Here is a 22913-nt window from a genome sequence, read left to right on the forward strand (position 1 = left end):
GGCCACCACCTTCCACCCTAGCATTTCTCATGGTGGTTGTGAGGAGATGAAATGGTGAAAACTCAGGAAAGCAGCCCTGACCTCCTTGGTGGATGGGTGAGAGAGAAAAGTACACAAATATCCAATTTTACTCACGTTCAGTTCTATGCATTCTGCACTCTTAACTGAGAGGAGTAGCCAATGTTATGTCTCACACCATTATGCCCATGTTAATTATCTCCAGGGTATCTTCTAGCTTTTAAATATCTTAGCATATTGTTTTATTAACAATAGGCTCCCTTTTTTCGCCACTGTTTAGTGTGGGTTGATGCTGCTATGACAACTTGGGACTTTCTCTCCTGCTGGATATGCAGCCTTCTACCAACAGCTTTTATATTGCCTGTTTGGAAAACTTCGTGGTTATTTATTTTGTACTGTTGTTGTTTTTTAACCAAGAATCTCCCAGGAAAGATGGGAATGTTGTGGAAGTTTAGGAAATTGCCTCCTTACCTTCTCTCATGTGTAAAACACTCTAAATCAATTTATTTTGCACAGTTGGACACACTAGCAAAAATAAATACACTATGGGGTGGGGGGGGAAATCAAATTGGATATCATCATTTATGAAGAGTTTTATCCCCTCTACTTTTGCTACTTTCCAATGTGATACAATTTGTTCTGTTAGGGATGTTGGAATTGGCATCAGCTTGTAAATCTGTTTTCAGTAAACACTACTTGTCTCATCCTTCATTTTCAACAGAAACCCAAAAGCCAAGTACAGTCATAACCTTTAACTATGGCTAGTGATAATCATGGTATGTTGGTTAACACCCCCAACACCCAGTGGCTAAGTGATGAGATTTGGCTTCCCTTGGAGAACAATGAGCCCAGCATTTGTCACCTCCGGGCATTTCCTGGAGTGTATAAATGTCTTCAAGCTTGGGGAGGTGGCAGGGGAAAGAGTCCTTTTTCCAAGGGCAAAATGGTGTTGGAATGGAGGAACTTCGCAAAGGTTTTGATTTTATATGATTCATAAAGCTAGGTATATTCCCTGAGCTGTCAAATCGAAAGGATACATTCAGGCATAATATTTGTAATTGTTAACAACTTTAAAGATGTGGCCCCCCCCGTAATATTCGTAACAGTTTGGTTCTGTTATTGTTTGTATGTTCATGTGTTAGCTTGTAGATATAAGGTAAAATAGAACAAATAAAGGAACAACCAGGCCAACATGGAAAGGTCGGCGAGAGGGCCATTTTGGGTTTTGGTGGACCACAGGTTGTAGCAAGCTTGCCCTTGACACATTCCTTGCAAATACGACTGCTGGCTTTCACTTTGGTGATTGTGCTGGTCCTTTTGGAAGCTCTCAGGCAGGATGAAAGGATTCACCCACTGGATCATTTGCAGTGACTTAGGCCGCCTTCTCCCCTGGGCCCCCACTGCTCATTCACACAGGTTGAGAGATGGGAGAGAAGGGGAAGGAACTGTTGAGGCAGCGACGGGGACTCAGAAATTTCTCCAAGCTAGTCTCTTGTCTTCAGGCCATGCCCTTCCTCAGCCCCGCTTCCTCAGATGTTTTTGCCTTGGCTGGAAGGTGTGCTTGAACTCTTGACAATCCTTCTTGTTTCCCTGGATAGAAGTTAGGGGTGTGTGACTGTGTGCATAAACTACTGTGCAAAGGTAAAATTTACATTCCTTTACCCGCCTACTTTTCTTTCTGGTCCCACCCACTACAGTGGTACCTCGGGTTAAGAACTTAATTCGTTCTGGAGGTCTGTTCTTAACCTGAAACTGTTCTTAACCTGAGGTACCACTTTAGCTAACAGGGCCTTGCGGCGCCGCCATGCGATTTCTGTTCTCTTCCTGAAGCAAAGTTCTTAACCTGAGGTACTATTTCTGGGTTAGTGGAGTCTGTAACCTGAAGCGTCTGTAACCTGAAGCGTCTGTAACCTGAAGCATCTGTAACCTGAGGTACCACTGTACTGGCATTTGGCCCTCAGAAGGTTGGCCAGAAGGGAATGTGGCCCTTGGTTCCCCATCCCTAAATTTAGGGCGGCAGAAGGAAGGAGCCACAAGTGCAGACCCTCTTCCTGTTAGAGCACTGTAAGGAGCAGAAAGAAGGCTCAGGTTGACACCTGAGACTCCTACTTCTAATTTGCCTCTGTTTTAATAAAACAATGAAAGGGAACAGGACACAAGGACACACACGTTGTTTTCCCCTTCCCTACCAGTTCTGCTTGTTGCTCGTATTCTTTGATAAAGGAGCAAGACTCCTTGACCTATTAACTGCTTTTTTGACTATGAAAAATGGCCGAGGCTGCGATTCTGGACAAGAGCAGAAGGCGTGACACTAATTGGCTAACACCGCTGAGCGATTGATCTCCTGCCCTCCCATTCCAGTTGTGCATGAAGTCCTTCTGCATACTTCCTCTCATCTCACATATGTGTGGAGGCACTGCAGGAGGCTGCCGTTTCAGCGGTATGATGGTGACGCTGCTTTCTCCCTCGCTTCCAGATGGCACAGTCTTTCAGCTCACTCCCCTCCACCACACCTCTCTGCTTCCCAACGGCTTGCTCTGAGGCTGGGTGATGAATAACTGCTGGCTGAATATCAATGCAAACGAGGAGGTGGTCCCGTAGAAAACATTTGGAGGAAATGCCATTGCGGGGACTGCTTGGAAGTTGGGCTATACATTAAAGATAGATAGATACAATAGATGATAGATAGATAGATAGATAGATAGATAGATAGATAGATAGATGATAGATAGATGATAGATGATAGATAGATGATAGATAGATAGATGATATAGATAGATGATAGATAGATACATGATATAGATATAGATGATAGATAGATGATAGGTAGATATAGATGAGAGATAGATAGATAGATAGATAGATAGATAGATAGACAGATGATTAGATGATAGATATAGGCATTTTACTTGCTTGATGTACAGTGGTACCTCGGGTTACATACGCTTCAGGTTACAGATGCTTCAGGTTACAGACTCCGCTAACCCAGAAATAGTACCTCAGGTTAAGAACTTTGCTTCAGGATGAGAACAGAAATTGTGCTCCAGCGGCATGGCAGCAGCAGGAGGCCCCATAGGCTAAAGTGCTTCAGGTTAAGAACAGTTTCAGGTTAAGAACGGACCTCTGGAATGAATTAAGTACTTAACCCGAGGTATTGGTTTTCCCTCTACCTAAATTCATACCTGTTTCCAGTTAAGCCAAGCTGGAGTTGAAAAGCTCTTGTATTTTTTTCAGGTAACAAGTGATAATTAAAAGATCCCCCCCCCCAACTCGATGGAAGGGCTGTAGCTCAGTGACACAGCATCTGGTTTGCATGTAGAAGAACCAGGTCTAATCTTCAGGTCTGGTTGGAAAACAACCCTGTCTGAAACCCCAGAGAGTTACTGCCAGTCAGTGTGGACTATACTGAGCAAGATAGCGCAGTCATCTGACTTGGTATAAGTCAACTTCCTATGTTCCTGTGTTGTGGTTACAGGTTGTCTCCATGTCTAGCAAGTTCAGATAGAGCCTCAATACTTCATCCCACGACATACTTCTCAAAGCATACTTCTCAGTTGTATACACAGGAGCCATGTTTGCTGCACACCAGCAAACTGTATCTGCACAAATAAAGTGTTCTTCTAAGAATACCAGTTGCTGGGGATCACAAGTGCGAAGAGTGCTGTTGCATTGAGGTTTTGCTTGTGAGCTTCCCATTGGCATCTGCTTGGTCATTGAGACAACACTATGCTTGACTAGATGGGCCTTTACCCCGATCCAGCGGGGGCGGCTCTTCCTGTATTCTTCAGAAAATACCCAAATAGTACTGCCGCACAAAATGTGAATCTCAGACCTCAGTGCAACCCTGCCCTACAATCATGTCAGCTTTGTTCAGTGAAGATCTTTGTACCCACATAAAGCTTTGGATGGGGGAAAGAAATGGAAGAAATTTGAGGTTATCCTTTGAGGGTTAGTTTCCTTATGGCTATAGCCTGGTTGACACGTAATGCTAAACCACAGTTTAGCCTTTTTAAGCATAAGCTCATGTGTTCACCCTTCCCCTTGTCCTGCATGCCTGCAAGGAGCCTGAAAGCTTTGTCTTCAGTTTTCAACTAACCATAGTTACTGGTTATTTGACAACTGTGGTTAGGGTGAACTATGGTCTAGGAAAACTAGCCAGAATCATTAACCACAATTTGAGGTCTGTTGGTTTCCCTAAACTAGGCACATCCTTGGATTTAGAGGTCACCCCCAGCTATTACCATGATTTCTCCCCTGATTCTACACTTCCTGCTTCTTTGTTTGGCAGCCATGCTCTCCTCCAGGGCTGGGAGAGCTGGCCAGGCCTGTTGGTGATTTAAAAATGGAGCCTGAAGGGAGTGGGAAAGCAATTGCACTCTGTAGTCACATACTATAGTTCCCTTTCCACTTATTGTCAGGAGTTCAGCCTACACTCGAGTAGGACCCTGGCAGAGACACATGCCCGACTGGCATGTTCCCTCCCTCCTGGTCGATCGCTCGGGAGCTTCATAAGCTTTCTTCAGCCCAAACATCACAGCGACCGATGCCAACTGACACCGGCACACTTAGGGATCTGCAGAGTTTGCGCAACTTGCGTGTAACAGACCTCAGCGACTCAGCATTTTGGCTAATCTACTTTATTTACATATAAACACACATGGAGCACTGCAACATGGCTCTCTCTGGCGTCAGACAGCAAAAAGAAAAAGAACAAAGGACAATAGTTCCACTTCATGGAACACAAACATCCTGTTTCCGTCACTGCCCACTCTGGGGAGTCAAAGCATATACCGTTATGTGATAGACAAAAATCCCATGACCGCAATCATAGATCAGGAATTCTAACATCCTCCCCCAATTCATGCTCTGTTTTGCAGTCATCAGTGTAACTGCAACAACCATACAGATGTCATACACACAGTATACCCCGTATCACCTGTTCCACCCTTGGAACTACCTGCAACTGGATTAGCCTTGGGGGCCTGCCTGATGCCTCCGTCTCCCTGGCAGTATCCCAACACTTCTTTGCAGCTCCATTATCAAAACAGCAGCTGACCATCCAAGTTATCTCTTGTCAAGTTATCAATAAAAGTGTCACTTGGATTTGAAAGTGCATTTTCCTTCTGGTGTTTTAAAAACAGCAATGGTTTCCCTTGGGAGGTTAGCAGCAAGGTTGGACACCCGACCTTGGCTCAATCCAGAAGAAGAAATGAGAGCGGGGAAACTCTGGTCATCTCTCTCTGAGTGTGGAAGCTCCAGAGGTCGCAGAATTTGGTCCCCAAATCCATTCCTAGCAGCGCCACTGTGCTAAATCACAACTAACATTAACCACAGTTTTGTGTAAGGTTTTTATGTAGTGAGCAACCATGGTTAATGGACTATAGAAGCGAAAGGGGGAAGAGGGAAGTACAGGAATCCACATTGCCGCATGTCCTCTTAATGCTCAACTTCAGTTGAGCATTACATGCAAACACAGTCATTGTCATTTACTGTTTTTCTTATGGTAATACTGCTTGCGTGGTCAGAAATCTAAAATCTGAGTTGTGTGCATTTCATAAATACTTCATTAAATGAAAAACTAAATTGATAATGAAGCATCAGAGCCCTTGGCATACAGGTACTTTTTTGAGATACAAAGCGAAGCGACGTTCATTATTCATTAGCAGTGTTTGTTTTCTTACCTTGATGTGGGCTTTGCGTTGCACAGGAAAAGTTCAGCTCATTTTTGTCTTCTGGTAATCTGTGTAATAAACAAATATAATTAGGCCGGGTCAGTTTCAGGGAGATTTATCACTTGCCTTGCAGTGAAGTTTTATCCTTTAAGGTGCTAGGAAGATGTAAATCTTAATTCGCTCCGGAGGTCCGTTCTTAACCTGAAACTATTCTTAACCTGAAGCACCACTTTAGCTAATGGGGCCTCCCACTGCTGCCGCACCATGAGAACACGATTTCTGTTCTCATCCTAAAGCAAAGTTCTTAACCTAAAGCACTATTTCTGGGTTAGCGGAGTCTGTAACCTGAAGCGTATGTAACCCGAGGTACCACTGTATATAAAATGACAAAATACACGATAAAAGCAAGAACAAAACCCACAAACCAGTAAACCTCCCCCCCCCCCCGCAAAAAATAAAAAGTACATTTAAAGGGGTAGAAGATGTTAATCAGCCCAGACACTGAGGTCCAGCTCTAAGGGCCTTCTGGCAGTTCCCTCACTGTCAGAAGTGAGGTTACAGGGAAGCAGGCACAGGGCTTTCTCTGTAGTGGCGCCCGCCCTGTGGAATGACCTCCCATCGGATGTCAAGGAAATAAGTAACTATACAACCTTTAGAAGACATCTGAAGGCAGCACTGTAGAGGCTGGTTTTTAATGTTTTATTATGCCTTGTATATGCTGGAAGCTGTCCAGAGTGGCTGGGGCAACCGAGTCAGAGGGACAGGGTACAAATAATAAAATTATTATTATTATTATTATTAAAGGCCTGGTTGAAGAGTAACGTTTCCATCTGGCGCCTAAAGTTGTATAATGAAGGTGCCAGCTTGCCCCTTCATCCTTCTAAATCATGCCTGCCTTTGCCACTTTTCAAGGTATTAGGTGGATACCCAATTCGTATTCTCTCATCTCCCACCAGATGCCTAGTCCAACCTTTAGGCTGCTTAAATCCTGTTGAAGTCGGTCGGATTTAAACAGCTTGGCTGTGCAGAAGCTTACAGCTTTTGCTTCGAGTAAAAGGAAGGAGAGAGGAAAACAAGCTTAACTGTCCTACTTGCAACCCTGAAGTCGTATCTGTAGAGTCACAATAATACAGTGATTACTATATTGATCAAGAACCCGAAATTTTTATTTTTATTTAATGAAAAACTAAGCCTGCAGTCACAAGAATTGGCTGTTCAGTTCCAAACCTGTGAAATTCAGCTCTTCCTCCTTCTATATTTATTTACACCCACTTTCTTGACCTGCCCTGTCTCTTGTACTTATTATCTTTTTCCTTGGCAGGAACTGGATATAAGGGCTTTCAGGAAAGGAAGTTGTTCTGGTGTTGTTCATCCTTACATTGTGCTCAGCCTGCCCTGAAGGTCTTTGTGAATTTTGATGAAACTGATGAGGACTCAGCTATACAGCTACAAATAAAACGTTTTGAATGTGTTGTAAAGTGCAGCACACAATTGTGCCATCAGATGGCAAAAGTGAGCTATGCCAAATTCAATATATCTTTTGAAACGTTAATGTGTTTTATATTGCCCCACTCCCTCCCTCCCTCTTTTATTTTATTTAACAATATATAAAAAACACTTTTTTTAAAAAAAAGCCCTCTAAGCATTTTACATAACATAAGAGAAAAAAAATCATGAGAAATTGCTGATACAGTCAACAGATTTTAAGAAGCTAAAAGATATAAGAAAAGCATCACAATATAAAACCAAGTGGGTTTTTTTATTAAAAAAAAACACAAATATATATTTTTTAACATGTGTCTGGGGAGGCTTGCCTAAACATAGAAGCTTTTAACAGGTGTCGAACACAGTACAGTAAAGTCGGTTCCAGAAAATAGGTGCTGCCACACCAAAAGATTGATTTGTCGCAACTGCAGAAATGAACATTATATGGAACTTGTTATAGTGCCATTTCCGCAGATGGAAGCATATATTGAACACGGAAGATAAAACTTTGTGGTTTTTCAGAAATAAAATAATACGAGAGATTTTTAAATAATAATAATAATAATTGAACTAAATACAGTGGTACCTCGGGTTACAGACGCTTCGGGTTATAGACGCTTCAGGTTACAGACTCTGCTAACCCAGAAATAGTACCTTGGGTTAAGAACTTTGCTTCAGGATGAGAACAGAAATTGTGCTCCGGTGGTGCAGCAGCAGCAGCGGGAGGCCCCGTTAGCTAAAGTGGTGCTTCAGGTTAAGAACAGTTTCAGGTTAAGAATGGACCTCCGGAATGAATTACGTTCTTAAGCAGAGGTACCACTGTAGAGTATTTAAAGTAAAAGTTCCTTTTTTCAAAAAACAAACAAACACAGTTTGGTTAAAATTAAACCTGAATTATACAAGCACCTTATTTCCTTGAGCTAAACCCATCTCCCTTAGACAAAAGCTGAATTTGGGGTGGGGTTGCGCAAAGAAACATGGGCAATACTTTCCTGGAAGCAATCACTGGAAATATGGCAGATGAGGTCATATACAGTGGTACCTCAGGATGCGAACAGGATCCGTTCTGGAGCCCCGTTTGCATCCTGAACATAATGTAAGACGTGACAGTGTGTCTGCGCATGCGCGGGTTGTGTTTTGCCACTTCTGCGCATGCGTGTGACGTCATTTTGACCATCTGCGCATGCGCGAGTGGCGAAACCTGGAAGTAACGCACCCCGTTACTTCTGGGTCGCCACAGAGCTCAACCTGAAGCGTATTTATCCCGAGGTATGACTTTACTATATTACTGGTGGAACTGGACATGTCAGGGACATGTCATCACATGCACAGGACTCTGTCTCTAGTTCCTGGTTCCAGGAGATGCCCTCCTTAATTATCACTAGGAGGAGGATTCTACCCATGCCAGTGAGCTTGTGCCCTTTTATTTTTATAGCTACCTGAGCTATTCAGTTTGCTTAGTTCTCAAAATATGTATCTTGACCCTTTATTTGCTTTTCAACCTATGAAAGGAAATGATTCTACCCAGTAACTACTAGCTTCTCATTCTGGCACTGTCAGGGGTTGGACTGAGGAGGAATGGTGGGAACACACCCCTCTTCCTGCAGCTTCCCAAGAAGAGGAGGACAGTATAGATTTAGAACAGCGGTTTGCAGAAGGTCATAGTTCAGAGGCTGCAGAGGGGAGAAGCTGGGGAATATTGGGAGAGGTGTTACGATATAGAAGCAATGCGGCCGCGAGCTGGTAGCTTGAAAGCAAAACATAATGGGAATGTTGGGACTGTTCCGTGGGAAACAGAGGGACAGTCAATTCACAGTGCAGAGGGCACCGGAATTAGCTCAGAGTGTAATATGAGCTGTACAGGAAGTACAGGAGGAGTGTCTCTCGACTGCTGGAGCTTGAAGAGAGCAGTCATGATTTTTGTAACGCTGCAAAGACAGAAATAAAGGCATGTAAATACGTTTCTGTCTATCTCTTTCCCCTGCCTGGGGGGCAGGAAAGAGGGGGTGTGTTCTTCTCACTCTGAGAAGGATCGCCTATCGCGACCTAGCCTGGATCCTGCCGGGAATGCAGACAGGGAGGTCAACAGGAGATCAAGCCGGGTGCCTGGAGAGTGGCCAGTTTCTCCTGGTAAAGGCTTGAATCCCAACAAGAGGGACAGCAGGAAGAAGACGGACCAGGAAAGGGACAGCTGACAGACTCAGTGTCTTTGGAAAGCATGCCAGACCACCCCCCCCCCAGGTCCCAGCAAGCATTGAGAGTAGTAGAACAGAAAGCTCGGAGGCAGAAAGCACAGATCAGCTGGTGACGTAGAATAGGAGGAACTGGGAGTGGGGCTTTACTTGGAGCAACACCATTATCTAAGAGAGACTGCCTTCCTTCGTGTCTCTCTGTGAATATTGAATAAACTACTTGGTAAGAACTCTTCTTGTTTATCTGCTTCTTGGCATCTCACCGTGGAAGGGATAAGATTCCCTGATAGGCACACAAAATCAGCAAAGATCTTAGATGTTCAATAAGCGACACACCATCTTCTAAAAGGAGTAAGGATGCAACATTTATATAAGGTTAGCACCAACTAAGTTCTGCCAGAGTAGAACCTTTGAAATTAAATTAGCCAAGTTTCTTTGTCTCTTACTGCACTGAATTTATTTGTTGGTCAGGGACGCGGGTGGCGCTGTGGGTAAAACCTCAGCGCCTAGGACTTGCTGATCGTAAGGTCAGCAGTTCGAATCCCCGCGGCGGGGTGAGCTCCCGTCGTTCGGTCCCAGCTCCTGCCCACCTAGCAGTTCGAAAGCACCCCTAAGTGCAAGTAGATAAATAGGTACCGCTTTATAGTGGGAAGGTAAACGGTGTTTCCGTGTGCTGTGCTGGTGCTGGCTCACCAGAACAGCTTCGTCACGCTGGCCACGTGACCCGGATGTTTCTGCGGACAGCGCTGGCTCCCGGCCTCTTAAGTGAGATGAGCGCACAACCCTAGAGTCGGACACGACTGGCCCGTACGGGCAGGGGTACCTTTACCTTTACCTTTACTTACCATCTTGGTCATTTCAACCACCACTAAAAAGGAAATATATACATACTATACAAGCTATACAAAATACACATAGAGACACCATTACAAGGCAGTATAACCCAATTAGTGCATATGTATATTAGAAAAAAACAAGCTGAGACAAATAAGTTTCTCAAATTCATTGCTGATCAGATATTTACAGTCCACCATATTACCCTTAATGTACCTTCTCGGCTTTTGAGCAGTAGTCGCAAATCTTGCAATGTTGTGTGCCACAAAATTATCAAAGCCAGACAAAAAATACATGATATTCACTTGGTCGTCCACTTCAAAGTTTGTTATGCTCCTCAATTTTGCTGGGTCTGCTCTAAGTAAAATTATTATTGAGTACGACCCAAAAATTATACAAAGTGTACACTCCTAGGTAGTGTAAATGCTCTCTTTAGGTGTCAAATTTTAAACACATTTTATTGGTTAGATTAACCAAGAAGTTAGCAACATTGGTGCCTTCCTTCCTTTCCATTCATATATCTTGTTTTCCTCCCAGTTGCTCAAGGCAGCACACCTTGATCTCTTTGCTCCTCCTCTTTTTTTTAACCCTCACACCAACTATTTGAGAAATAGTTACCATTCTCAGCTAATGACTCTCACGCCTAGTCCAGAACTCAAAATGCTCCATAATGAAACCCAGCCAACTATTCTGGCCTTTTCTTTTCTTTGTTGCTGCTTTAAATAGCCTTGATTTGTATTGACCTGCTGCACTATGAACCTGCAATATCAAAGTTTCAAATGCATTTTTCTAGTCATGATTTCCACAAGCCGTTTTCTCAGCAAGATTCGTTTACCTTTCATCTTCCAGTATGTATAACGGTGAAGATGAGTATTCCTGACCTCTGGTGGAGTTTACCACAAATTACCATGTTATTACATAATTATGAGAACCAATTGTTTTGTCTAACTTTACAAAAAAGATTTAATATGTCTAGGGTGAAAGAATGAATTTATTTATTACCATGCCATGGGCTGGGCGATGATCATTTATTGTGCATTTATCATCATAAGAGGCTGCAATAATAAAATATTCCCTCCTCTTTGATATTTGCTAAATCGGACCGTTTGACCCAATTATATAAAATTTGTTTTTTTGTGCTTTGTTTTTTCTTATTTAAGAATTTTGAATTTTATTTATTGTGTTTTTTAAAAAATAAACCCCCCCATGAATGTATGTTTGCATGTTTGAGCTTGTTCCCAAGCATTTTCAGCAACATGCTTAGCATGTTCCTCCCTTTGTTTCCTCCCTTTGCCTCTGGCCAACGGGACTGGCCCATAACATTTTGTTGCCCGAGGTGGAAGAGTGTGAACAGTTAGAAAAAGATAATGGCTGCCTAGCAACTCCAGAGCAGCATATTGTGGATTTCTCTGAGCAGATGACTTCTGTAGGTCCACTGAAGGATTCTCCTTGGTTCTTGGTACAATCATCTATTCTAGGCTGTACCTGTCACGCTAGGCATATTAAGGTAAAGGTAAGGTAAGGGACGCGGGTGGCGCTGTGGGTTAAACCACAGAGCCTAGGACTTGCTGATCAGAAGGTCGGTGGTTCGAATCCCCGCTCCCGTTGCTTGGTCCCTGCTCCTGCCAACCTTGCAGTTTGAAAGCACATCAAAGTGCAAGTAGATAAGTACCGCTCCGGCAGGAAGGTAAATGGCATTTCTGTGCGCTTCTCTGGTTCGCCAGAAGTGGCATAGTCATGCTGGCCACATGACCCGGAAGCTGTACACCTGCTCCCTCAGCCAATAAAGTGAGATGAGTGCCGCAGCCCCAAAGTCGGTCACGACTGGACCTAATGGTCAGGGGTCCCTTTACCTTTACCTTTACCTTTTCAGGTAAGGTAGGACATGGGTGGCGCTGTGGTCTAAACCACTGAGCCTCTTGGGCTTGTTGATTGAAAGGTTGGTGGTTCGAATCCCCACGATGGGGTGAGCTCCCGTTGTTTGGTCCCAGCTCCTGCCAACCTAGCAATTCGAAAGCACGCTAGTGCAAGTAGATAAATAGATACCAATGCAGTGGAAAGGTAAATGGTGTTTCTGTGTGCTCTGGTCCCCATCACTGTGTTCCGTTGTGCCAGAAGCGGTTTAGTCATGCTGGCCACATGACCTGGAAAGCTGTCTGTGGACAAATGCCGGCTCCCTGAAGGCGAGATGAGTGCCGCAACCTCATAGTCACCTTTGACTGGACTTAACCGTCTAGGGGTCCTTTACCCTAGGCATATTGAATGGAGCTTGTTTCCAGTAAGGATGTTTACTTTATACCCACTGAATTTAGTGAGGGTTACTTCCAAGTAGACTTGTATAAAGGTAAAGGGACCCCTGACCATTAGGTCCAGTTGTGACCGACTCTGGGATTGTGGCGCTCATCTCGCTTTATTGGCCGAGGGAGCCGGCGTACAGCTTCCGGGTCATGTGGCCAGCATGACTGAGCCGCTTCTGGCGAACCAGAGCAGCACACGGAAATGCCATTTACCTTCCTGCTGGAGGTATTTATCTACTTGCACTTTGACGTGCTTTTGAACTGCTAGGTTGGCAGGAGCAGGGACTGAGCAACGGGAGCTCACCCCGTCGTGGGGATTTTAACCACCGACCTTCTGATCGGCAAGTCCTAACCTCTGTGATTTAACCCATAGCGCCACCCACGTCCCTAAGACTTGTATATAGAAGTGTGGTATTGTGGAGAAGTAAAATTAAGGATACACAGCTGTAACTTCTGCATTATAGTCATGGTGTTGTTAGTATGCTTGTTTGGTATGTGTGCCACTGTACATACCTGCAGACTAAGGCTGGGTAAGCCCTAAGGCACATTCAAAGCACAGTGTTTCCCTCAAAGAATTCTGGGTGCTGTAGTTTGTTAAGAGGTACAGTGGTACCTCAGTTTAAGAACAGTCTGGTTTAAGAACAATTTGGTTTACAAACTCCGCAAAACCGGAAATAGTGTCTTGGTTTGAGAACATTACCTTGTTCTAAGAATGGAATCCAAGCGGTGGAAGGGCACTGGGGGCGGGAGGATCATTAGGGAAAGCGCGCCTCATTTTAAGAACAGTTTTGGTTTAAGAATGGACTTCCAGAACAGATTACGTTTGTAAACCGAGGTACCACTATACTTGGAATTACATACCCTTCAACATTTCTCTGATAAAAATAGGGACGTCCCATTCTGTAATGATAATTTCGCTATTCATACCTCACACATCTTACTAGGTTGCCCCAGCCACTGTGGGCAGCTTCCAACATATATAAAAACACAATGAAACGTTAAACGTTAAAAATAACTTCCCTATACAAGATTGCCTTCAGATGGCTCGGGAGTCAAATAACTCCATAACCTCCAACATTTCTCCAATGAAAACAGGGACATCTTAAGAAAAAGCAGGACATTCCAGGATCAAATCAGAAACCAGGACAGCTTCTCTAAATCAGGGACATCCCTGGAAAATAGGGACACTTGGAGGGTCTGGAATGGTATCTATCTGAAGGATATACTACAGTATCCAGAATACTTTGAGGGAAATAATGTGCTTTGAATATGCTTTAAAGGTATATTGCATGCACAGTTTGCGTCTGTGTGTTCAGAGACTAGCCTCTTCTGGAATAGAAAGGACTGGGGGGAATTAGATCAAATGTGCTAAGGGAAATGTCCAGGGTTCTATTCTGCAATCCTGGCTCTGTTGCCAGAGGAGGTGTTCATGTCTATCCATAGAATCGGCTCATAAACTTAAGCACATTTAATTAAATGCACAGGATCACAGGCTGCATTAACTTTGGGTCAAAATCTGAGAAGCAGAGTGCCCTTGGACAGTGGTGGGGAGCAACAGAGACAAGATCAGAGCTTTCCCAAGAAGTGAGATTTATTGGGAGAGAAGAACAAAGTGGTCGTATAATAATTGACTGTGAAGGCTGTTCCAGAGAAGGGAAGGAGGGGTGGGGATGAGAAGTGATATGGCTGTCAGCCACGGAGGCTGTAATGTACAGTGGATTGCTTCAGGGAGGGGAAAGGAGAAGGTGTAGTGGGAATAGGAAAGCTGGAGAGAGAGAGAGAGAGAGAGAGAGAGAGAGAGAGAGAGAGAGAGAGAGACTTATGCTTTGTCTGTACAAGGATCAGTAGCATTAGGGTAAGCTGAAAAATAAAATAAAAAGGAGAGACTTCCTTCAATCTCAGCTAGTCTTCATGGCACACAGTCTACTGTTAGCAGGAATGAGGGAAAAGGAAAATGCAAAGCTAGGCATCCAGAGTAAGTCAGGTTGATTTTTTTGTAGCAAGACTTCTCCTGGGATCACCTAGAGTTCAGGGATCCCGAGGTTCAAAAGCAGGAACTCATCCAGGAATTCTAGAGGCCATACAAATAGAGTGTTTGCAAGCATGGCGCTAACAGTGGCATACTAAGTTGGAAACCAATTGTAAGACTGTGGAAAAGAGAATTCCTGCACAGCAAAAACAGTCAATTTCACGTAATTATTTCATATGTAAAGAACGTTGTATCATTTCTGTGCACTGTAACAAGAGTGTGTCTAGAAGAGAGGGCCTAAAAGGGAGAGGGGCCTGGAGACTAAGGGTTTGTTCACACCAGAGTATGTTGTGGATTCAAAGTTTGCTTGTGTTCTCATTAAATGAGCATCATCAGCATGACACCCACTGCGGAGAGCTGCAATTTCACACATTTTCTCCACTGAATTTGGATTTTCCCAATTGGGGGATAATTCAATAAGGGGAGAAATAAATGACCCCAAACTGCTGCACTGTGGTCGGTGGATGATTTGCATCAGGTTCCCCCCCTCCCATGAATGGATCAATCCTTCCCTTGTCCTTTCCATGTCCCACACTCATCCCGAGCTGCGAGTGTTGCTTTGATTTTTTAAAAATAAAAAAGTGTTCACTCAGATTGACAAACAAAGGGGGGGGGGAGGAGAAAAGCATTAAGAATAAATAAAAAATGCCCTTGCAGGTACAAGAAGTGGGAAAGAGAAAGGGGAGGAAAATAAGTGGCAATCTTTCATGTGAGGGACTCCAAATTGCACCCAGGGAGAAGACATGGAGCAGTGCTGGTGAAGAGTTAAGACTGGGGAGAATCCCAAGGAGCTGAATGAGAGGCTTAGACTTTGGTCCTCAGACTGAAAGTTCCCTGCCCCTGAAATAGCTCATAAAATCAAAAGTAGACCCCCCCCCCGATTTGTCGTGCTTTTCATTTGAATGTCTCAAAATGACAGCAGTGATTTCCCCCACATTTCAAAAAACCAACAACATAACTTTAAACAAAGTTTAGGCAATCCTTGCTGAGTTTATGAAGGCTCTATTTACCAGGGAGCTTGAATTTGAATTCCATTACTAAAAGCAATGTGTAGTTTTTCCTGAACATTCTGTAAATGTTTTCTCTTGACAGATACACAAGCTCTCGTTTCTATTTCTCTCCCTGCCAGCACACAAAACCTCTGTAGCACTGCGCAATCAGAATCAAGTTCAAGAAAGACCAAGATTAAAAATGGCAACAATACTGGAGGGCAGGATTTAACAAGAATATGGTACTGGAGGAGTTAGTACAGTCTGTGAAATGAATACAGTATCAGTTTTGACTGAATGCGGTCACAGATTTATTTGCTTGTAGGTTGCCTTTTACATTTAAACCCCTCCCAAGGTGACTTCCTATATATAAATTCATGGTGTAAAACTGATAACCTATTTAAAACAATAAGAGGAACCCACAATACCTTTCAGGGGAATCCATTGCATAATCTTTCAAAGTTTTGGTTCCCCTGCCATACCACTTCCATATTTTTAATTGCTGCCAGTCAATGAATCAATCAGTCAATCAATCATAGACATGTTCAGTCTATGGCTGGCTATTGATTTGTTTATATACTGCTTCTAACGGACGTATCTTAAGCAATGTACAGTAAAATCAACACACAAGAGACAAAAGAGGTTGAAGAACAACTACTGTGTCATTGCGTCTTACACACATTTCACTTGTGTGATTTCAACTATACACAGTTGCATAACTATTGTTCTTCAGTATCTTTGCAATTCTCCTTGGTATCCTTTCTAGTTTGTCAATGTCTGTCTTGGATTGCAGTAACTAAAAGGGGTAGTGTTTAAAGATGCCAGCCTGTTTTGTTAAATTCCTGCAGTTTTGTTTTAATAAGATGAGTCTATTCTATAAAGACAATTAAGAATAATGGAACATTTTGATACTGTTCACTGGCATCACCAATAGGTATGAGACTGATATTATTATTATTATTATTATTATTATTATTATTATTATTATTTAGATACGGTTGGAAGCCTTGATCTTACAGGATTTATGAGTTTGGAAAATGCACCTTTTAGAGTGTTCTCAGTATGATGTGTAAAGGTTGAGAGTATTTTGTGTGAAAGTGAAAAGCCAGTTTAATTTAGAACAATTTGTTGTGGTGGTGGTGGTGATTATCCCGTTGTGTGTGCTATTGAGGCTCACAAGGAAAGTAGGCAGCGTGTGGTGAAGTCAAGTAAAAAAAGATAATGCCTAGTTGAGATAAGCAAGGTTGAGTCACAGTAGGCCATGTCAGGTTCATCAGGTAAGGTGTAGTTTAGCCTTTCTCAAACTTGGGTTCCTATGTTATTGGACTACAACTCCCATCATTCCTCTCCAGCATAGCCAGTTGTCAGGGATTATGGGAGTTGTAGTTTAATAACATATGGGGACTCAAGGTTGAGGAAGGCTGGTGTAGAAAGTCAAAGCAGGCCAGGTTGGGAAAGTATGGTCAAAATTTCGCTTAACAAAAAACAGGACCTTGGATAGCTCCAAGAGAGCCCTGCTAGCTGAAGTCCCCTTCTACTGAAATAGCTATGGGAAGAGGTTGGCTCATCCAGGAATGAAACAGAACCGAAAATTTCTGTCAACCAGAGCCTTCTGACAAGACCTGTAACATGGTTGGCTTGGCTACCCGTAGAACAGCAGGCTGGTTAGTTAAAAGGCCCTTGCCTGATTTTGCAGAAAGCTATTCCCAGCCCTGCCCAACCCAAGGCCCCTCCTGGAGACCATCTGCTTCGGATCCAACCCCAAATCAATTCAGGGGCGGGGCTAATGCTTAACTAAGATGCTAATTAAATGTATGGTTGGAAGAAATGTTCTTCCCTCATCCCTGACCAAGAGCAGGAGGGTTCAATTCTGTGCAGGGTGCTTCTTCGCAAATGCCTTCCCCACAGGAAAGGTGCTTGTTAAGAAAGTATGCCCAGCAGGATGGAATTCCAACACTCTTTCCCCAAATATCTCCCTGCCAGGCCTCCTCACAGTCCACTCCCTAGGCCCCGTTGCCATAGCAACCCCACAGGCCTACCTCCATATGTGATGCAGCCTCCACAGCAGGGCTAGGCTGTATTTGGGCTCTACCAGCCATAGCTCTCCGCTTACTTCTTCCTGATCGGGATGCATTTTCACCAAGTTTTCTGCAGCCCAGTCATAGGCCTGGATGGTTGCCATGGGAACAGGGCCTTGGAAGAGGCCACAAGGAGGCCTGGAGTGGGGATTATATAGGGCACGCCTTCAAAAATGCCTTCCCTGTGCTGAGAGTCAAGTCCACACTTTATGTGGCAAGTGTTTTGTCCCCCCTGCTGGTTCAGCATAATGTGTGAACAGCGGCACATAAATACAGTAACTCAGAGCAGGGCTTTAGGTGTGGCTGCCTCTGTTCTGTGGGACAGCATCCCTGCTGACATACAAAAGGCACTCACTATTTGTACTTCCCAGAAATCATTGAAGACATTTTTATTTTCACAAGTTTTTTCAGCTACGTTTGAAAATCTCTGCTTATTCATTTTGTATTTTTCTTAATGCTATCTTTACTATTGCCTCTAAAACCCATTTTTAGCTTTTCATGGTATATTTGTAAATCACCTTGACACATAGGTAATCACTGAATAATAAATTTTATAATAATAATTGTACATTTGAAAACATTTGGCAGGAAGCCATGGGCTTCCAGGGATATGCACCAGGTTTTTTTAAGGACAAACATCTGTGCTTTTGAGTTTGCTGCAGGAGAAACCATTGAATCTTGGCCAGTAGGATGGCCACATTAGTTTGGGTCTGTGTTAAATGCAGACCTTAGGGAATACACCTCCCAAAAGCAGCTGAGTGTTTATTGGTATTTGAAGACAGATGCTGTGAGAAAGACAAGAGAAACTGAATTCTTTCTCGGTTCATCAGTATTATATGCTAATATAGCAACTTATCTTACTACAGAAGAGAGAATTCACTGCAATTTGGGGAACAGAAATAAAAGAAGAGCTGCAAAAACAACACTGATTCCCGACTGCAGGGAGAAAGAAGGAAAAGTGGTATTAGAGATGCAGCCTTTTTAAGTCATTGTTTATTCTCTATGTTAGGCAGAATTGTTTTTGTTAGCTTGCCATTCATAAAGGAGCACATTCACAAGCAGATGATGAGCTTCAGCATTTTTCTCTCAAGAAAAAAAATGTAATGTTTGCTACTATTTTTTCTTTTTTGCTTATGGAAATGTACGTTAAGCAAAATGACTAAAGTGTCATATTCTGAAAAGGACTGGAAGTTTAGCCTTCACAAAGGATCCCAGTGTGTATTATGGACAGACACATGTACAGACAGAGAGCCTTGCAAAAACTAGCCGGGCAATGAAAGTAAATAGTCTACATGCAGGGACTGGAGCTACTACTTGTAGCAAGCGGTTGCCATGAGGAATGGTTCCAACCATATTATCTCTTTCTTCTTAAACTGCCACCAAGAATATCTGTCAACAGCATGGGGGAAAACTTGGTGTGTGGTGTGGGCTTCAACTTGATGAGATGCTTACAAATTTAGTCAGCATATAAATTCAATTTCAGGTAGTGCATCATGGACCTGGATTTCCAGTTCTAGTTTAGCCTTGACTATGACCCTATGAAGAGGGAGAAAAACTTTAGTTTTTTTAAGAAGAGAATTGGAAGTACTGTAGTATGATGAAGTCATTGATTCCCTTGGTGTATATCAGCCTATCCCAATCTGGTGCTCCCCAGATGTTTTAGACAGCAACTCCCACCATCCCTTTTTATTGGCAGTGCTTGGTGGGAGTTGTAGTCCAAAAACATATGGCGATTACAGTGATGGGGAAGGATGATGCACACCAGGAGAAACAAGCATGGCGCCCTTTAGATGTTTGGGCTATAACTTCCATCAGCTTCAACCAGCATTACCAAGGATGATAGGAGTTGTAGTCCATAAGATCAGGAGCACAGCATGTTTGCTACTCCTGGTGCACACTCACCTTTCCTTTGTCCCACTGCCATCTCTGGTCAAATAGGTTTTGCAGGCATTTCAGAAACTCCCCCAAAACTGCAGAACCCTGTTTTCCAGGAGTGGCTATCATACTGCCTTCAAGATGCCAAAGAAAGCATCTCTAGCCTTGATCAGTAAAGCTCCCGATCAGTGTAGATTACTTGCTTCATAGGATTAATCTTCAGGATGAATTGGGTGATTGCCTCTTAGTTGTAACCTACACTGATAACAGGTTTCAAACATTGTTGCTGACCGGTTCTTGCATCCGGTGACTAGAAGCAGTGGAGAGCCATCAGGAATTCAAAGTGTAGCGTTTTGTTGTTTGTGTTTCATTCCTGAGTCTGTTGAACACATTTTACTGGGCAGCGAAGAAAGATGTTAAGTCACAGTTTAATGCAGAGTTATGTGCAATCAGTCCATTGATTTTACTTAAAAGTGCGCCAGTGTTGGATGGCAGCCATAGACTGCAGCAAGATTACTTGCTAGTCTGCAGCTTGCTGGAAATGTTAAGAGCAAAGATGTTTCTTGATTAACCATAGAGACATTTCAGCTTATGTCCTCTCCACACAATGAGGTTGATTAGCATTAATTGCCCTTAGTGAACATGAAGAGGCAAGAGGCAGAAGTGCATTAGCTCTCCAATAACACTGAAAGTGGTGGGCGCAATTTTTCTTGCTGCTGTCAGGGCCCATTGTTAGCTTATTCAGCCCAGAACACTGGATGAGTGCATGGTGCTGTTTCGACTGTGTGCACAAAGGAGAGGGGCGGGGGCAGGCAAAACAACACTAAGCACTTGTTTCTGCTGGGCTTTCCACTCTTCCTCCCCCATGACCATCTACTACCAACTGCCCTGTGGGAAGATACAGGGAAGTGAGGGAAGCAGAGATGGATTCCCTACTCCTGTTCAATCTGGACTCCCCTTTCTGACAACAGCATTTTGCCAACAATTGCTCTGTGAGAGCAGGTAAATACATCAATCTCCTGCTGGATGGTTCCTTCTCCTACCATCTATCTATCATCTATCTCTATCTATCTATCTATCATCTCTCTCTAATCATCTATATCTATCTATCATCTATCTATCTATCTATCTATCATCTATCTATCTATCTATCATCTATCTATCATCTATCTATCTATCATCTATCTCTATCTGTCTATATCTATCTCTCATCTATCTATATCTATCTATCAGCTATCTATATCTATCATCTATCTATCTATCATCTATCTATCTATCTATCTATCTATCATCTATCTATCTCTATCTATCATCTATCTATCTATCATCTATCTATCTCTATCTATCTATCTATCTATCTATCTATCTATCTATCTATGTATCACCTATCTATCTATCTATCTATCTATCTATCATCTATCTATCTATCTATCATCTATCTATCATCTATCTATCTATCTAATCATCTATCTATCTATCTATCTATCGATCTATCTAATCATCTATCTATCTCTCTCTTATCACCACCGGCCTGGTGGAAGTTGGTAGATAACAAAGGAAGCAGGTGAAGACAACATCCACCTGGTCCTAATGCAGCTAGACTGTCGTTGTCCCCACCATACACAGGGTCATTTACCACTAATTGCCTGGTGGGAAGGAGCCAGAAAGAAAGGGAGGAAGGTGAGGACAACATCAGACATGTATTCCTGCTGGTTTTGTTTTGTTTCAGGTGTATTACTTTTAGTGTATCCATTTGATAAATGGTTTCAGGTGCTTTGAGCACTTCTGTCTAAATTGCAGGGGTATATAAACAATTAAATGAATCAAGGCTTAAATTTGTATGTACTACATTGGATTGTTTAAAATCATTATGTTCTATTCCCCACCAACCAGCAAAGTAAGTTTTGCCTTTTTAAAAATCTGAGCAACGCTTTCCCCACTTAAGAATGAAAACTCACGCTGCTTTCATCCCCTCCCCGGTCTTTTCACCCTCAGATGTATATCACCAACACGATAAAGGCCAGAGGAACAAGACTGGCAAAACCAGTCCTTTGCTTGAGTTTAATGTGCATGGCATTTCTTACTGGTATCAACAGAGTAGCAGAATATCGAAATCATTGGTCAGACGTGATAGCAGGATTTCTAGTTGGCATTTCTATAGCAGCGTTTCTGGTAAGTACGGCTGCACGTGACTCTTTCTATGACTATGAGTTTGACCATGAATGGGTTCCTCACATGCTTTATTCATCAGAATGCAGGCGGCATGCTTGAATAACAATCATTCATAAATATAAACAAATGCACAGTTAATGCTAATCCTGAGCTCAATATGTGCTCCAGCATGGAACACATTCATATGAGAGATCACTGATTTCACTAGTTTAAATTGTTACATGCGTTCATCCCTTTGCCTGCAGTGAAAGTGTCTCCTCCACTGAGCTGTGTGCATCTGCAACTACTGGATCCCATGTTTAAAATAATATGTTAGTTTTTAAAAAAGGTTATTATCTAAACCTCACCATTCAGTTCCAAATGAGTCCACTGTATTGGAAGACTTCAGCACAAATTGGGGCTGAGGCCAATGTGAGTTCATGTTTGTCAGCAATGTCACTAAATTATTGTCAGTGCAATGTGTTAACTGGCTTTCCTTTTTTTTAAAAAAAGTTCAAAATACTATACAGTCATTTAGAAAATGGCATTTTTGTTGCAGCCTTCGGACAATGTGGATCCACGTTGCACAAGTTGAGTACAGAAAGTCACCATGTGCTGGAAGATATGCCACGTTATTTACAATAGTGGGCAATGCAGGCAGAGCTGCATTGCTAACCTGGTTTCCCAAAACAGTATGTCACTGCTGGCTGTTAAGAGGGAGGCGGGAGGTAGTGGGAAGCTTGATGTGGTGCAGTTGCAATAGTGGGGGTGTTGGATTGGCTTCGCTGCTGTACCTGTGAAGAACTATCTGTTGCCTTGTCTCTCCCTCTCGATAACTGGCAGCGATGTGCAGTGTTGGGAAACCAGGTCAGCAATACCACACCAGCCACTACTGTTTATTTTATCTATGAGCTCTTGATGGTTAGACTATTCTGTTCAAAGAGTGCATGTTGATTGATAAGTGCATATTGAGAAGTGCATTAAGTTGATGTATAAGTGCATGTTGATGTTTGTTGAAAAAACACTCCAGAGGCATCTAAAAATGTCTATTTACAAGCAATTGTTGGTAGGCATCTAAAAATGTCTATTTACAAGCAATTGTTGGTAAATTCAAAGAACGGCAATGTACACTGGCATCTTCTTGATAATTATCCTAAGCATATACTAGCTGTGTTTTTACAGTGTTGTGCTTGTGCTGTAATCTCATTCATTATGGAAGAATGATTTAATAATTAGCATTTCTATCGGAGGACATTGTACAGTTGATGTGGGTGTTCAGGATCCAATCTATTA

General features: G+C 42.8%; 1 protein-coding gene and 1 long non-coding RNA gene across 2 annotated transcripts in view; one reads left to right on the top strand and one right to left on the bottom strand.

Moving 5' to 3' along the window:
• Window positions 1-18112, bottom strand: part of LOC308478802 — a 28152-nt gene extending 10040 nt beyond the window's left edge. Inside the window, exons 1-2 of the long non-coding RNA XR_013987292.1 lie at window positions 17556-18112; window positions 5700-5758 (exon numbers count right to left, since the gene is read on the bottom strand). This is a non-coding gene — a long non-coding RNA (uncharacterized lncRNA). The remainder of the gene's footprint in view (window positions 1-5699; window positions 5759-17555) is intronic.
• Window positions 1-22913, top strand: part of PLPPR5 (phospholipid phosphatase related 5) — an 88209-nt gene that overhangs the window by 48697 nt on the left and 16599 nt on the right. The window contains exon 4 of the mRNA XM_081008799.1: window positions 21465-21641. Coding sequence (XP_080864925.1) covers window positions 21465-21641 — 177 coding nt within the window. The remainder of the gene's footprint in view (window positions 1-21464; window positions 21642-22913) is intronic.

The sequence above is a fragment of the Podarcis pityusensis genome (assembly GCF_964106645.2).
Source record: "Podarcis pityusensis genome assembly, chromosome: 6".
Lineage (NCBI taxonomy): Eukaryota > Metazoa > Chordata > Lepidosauria > Squamata > Lacertidae > Podarcis > Podarcis pityusensis.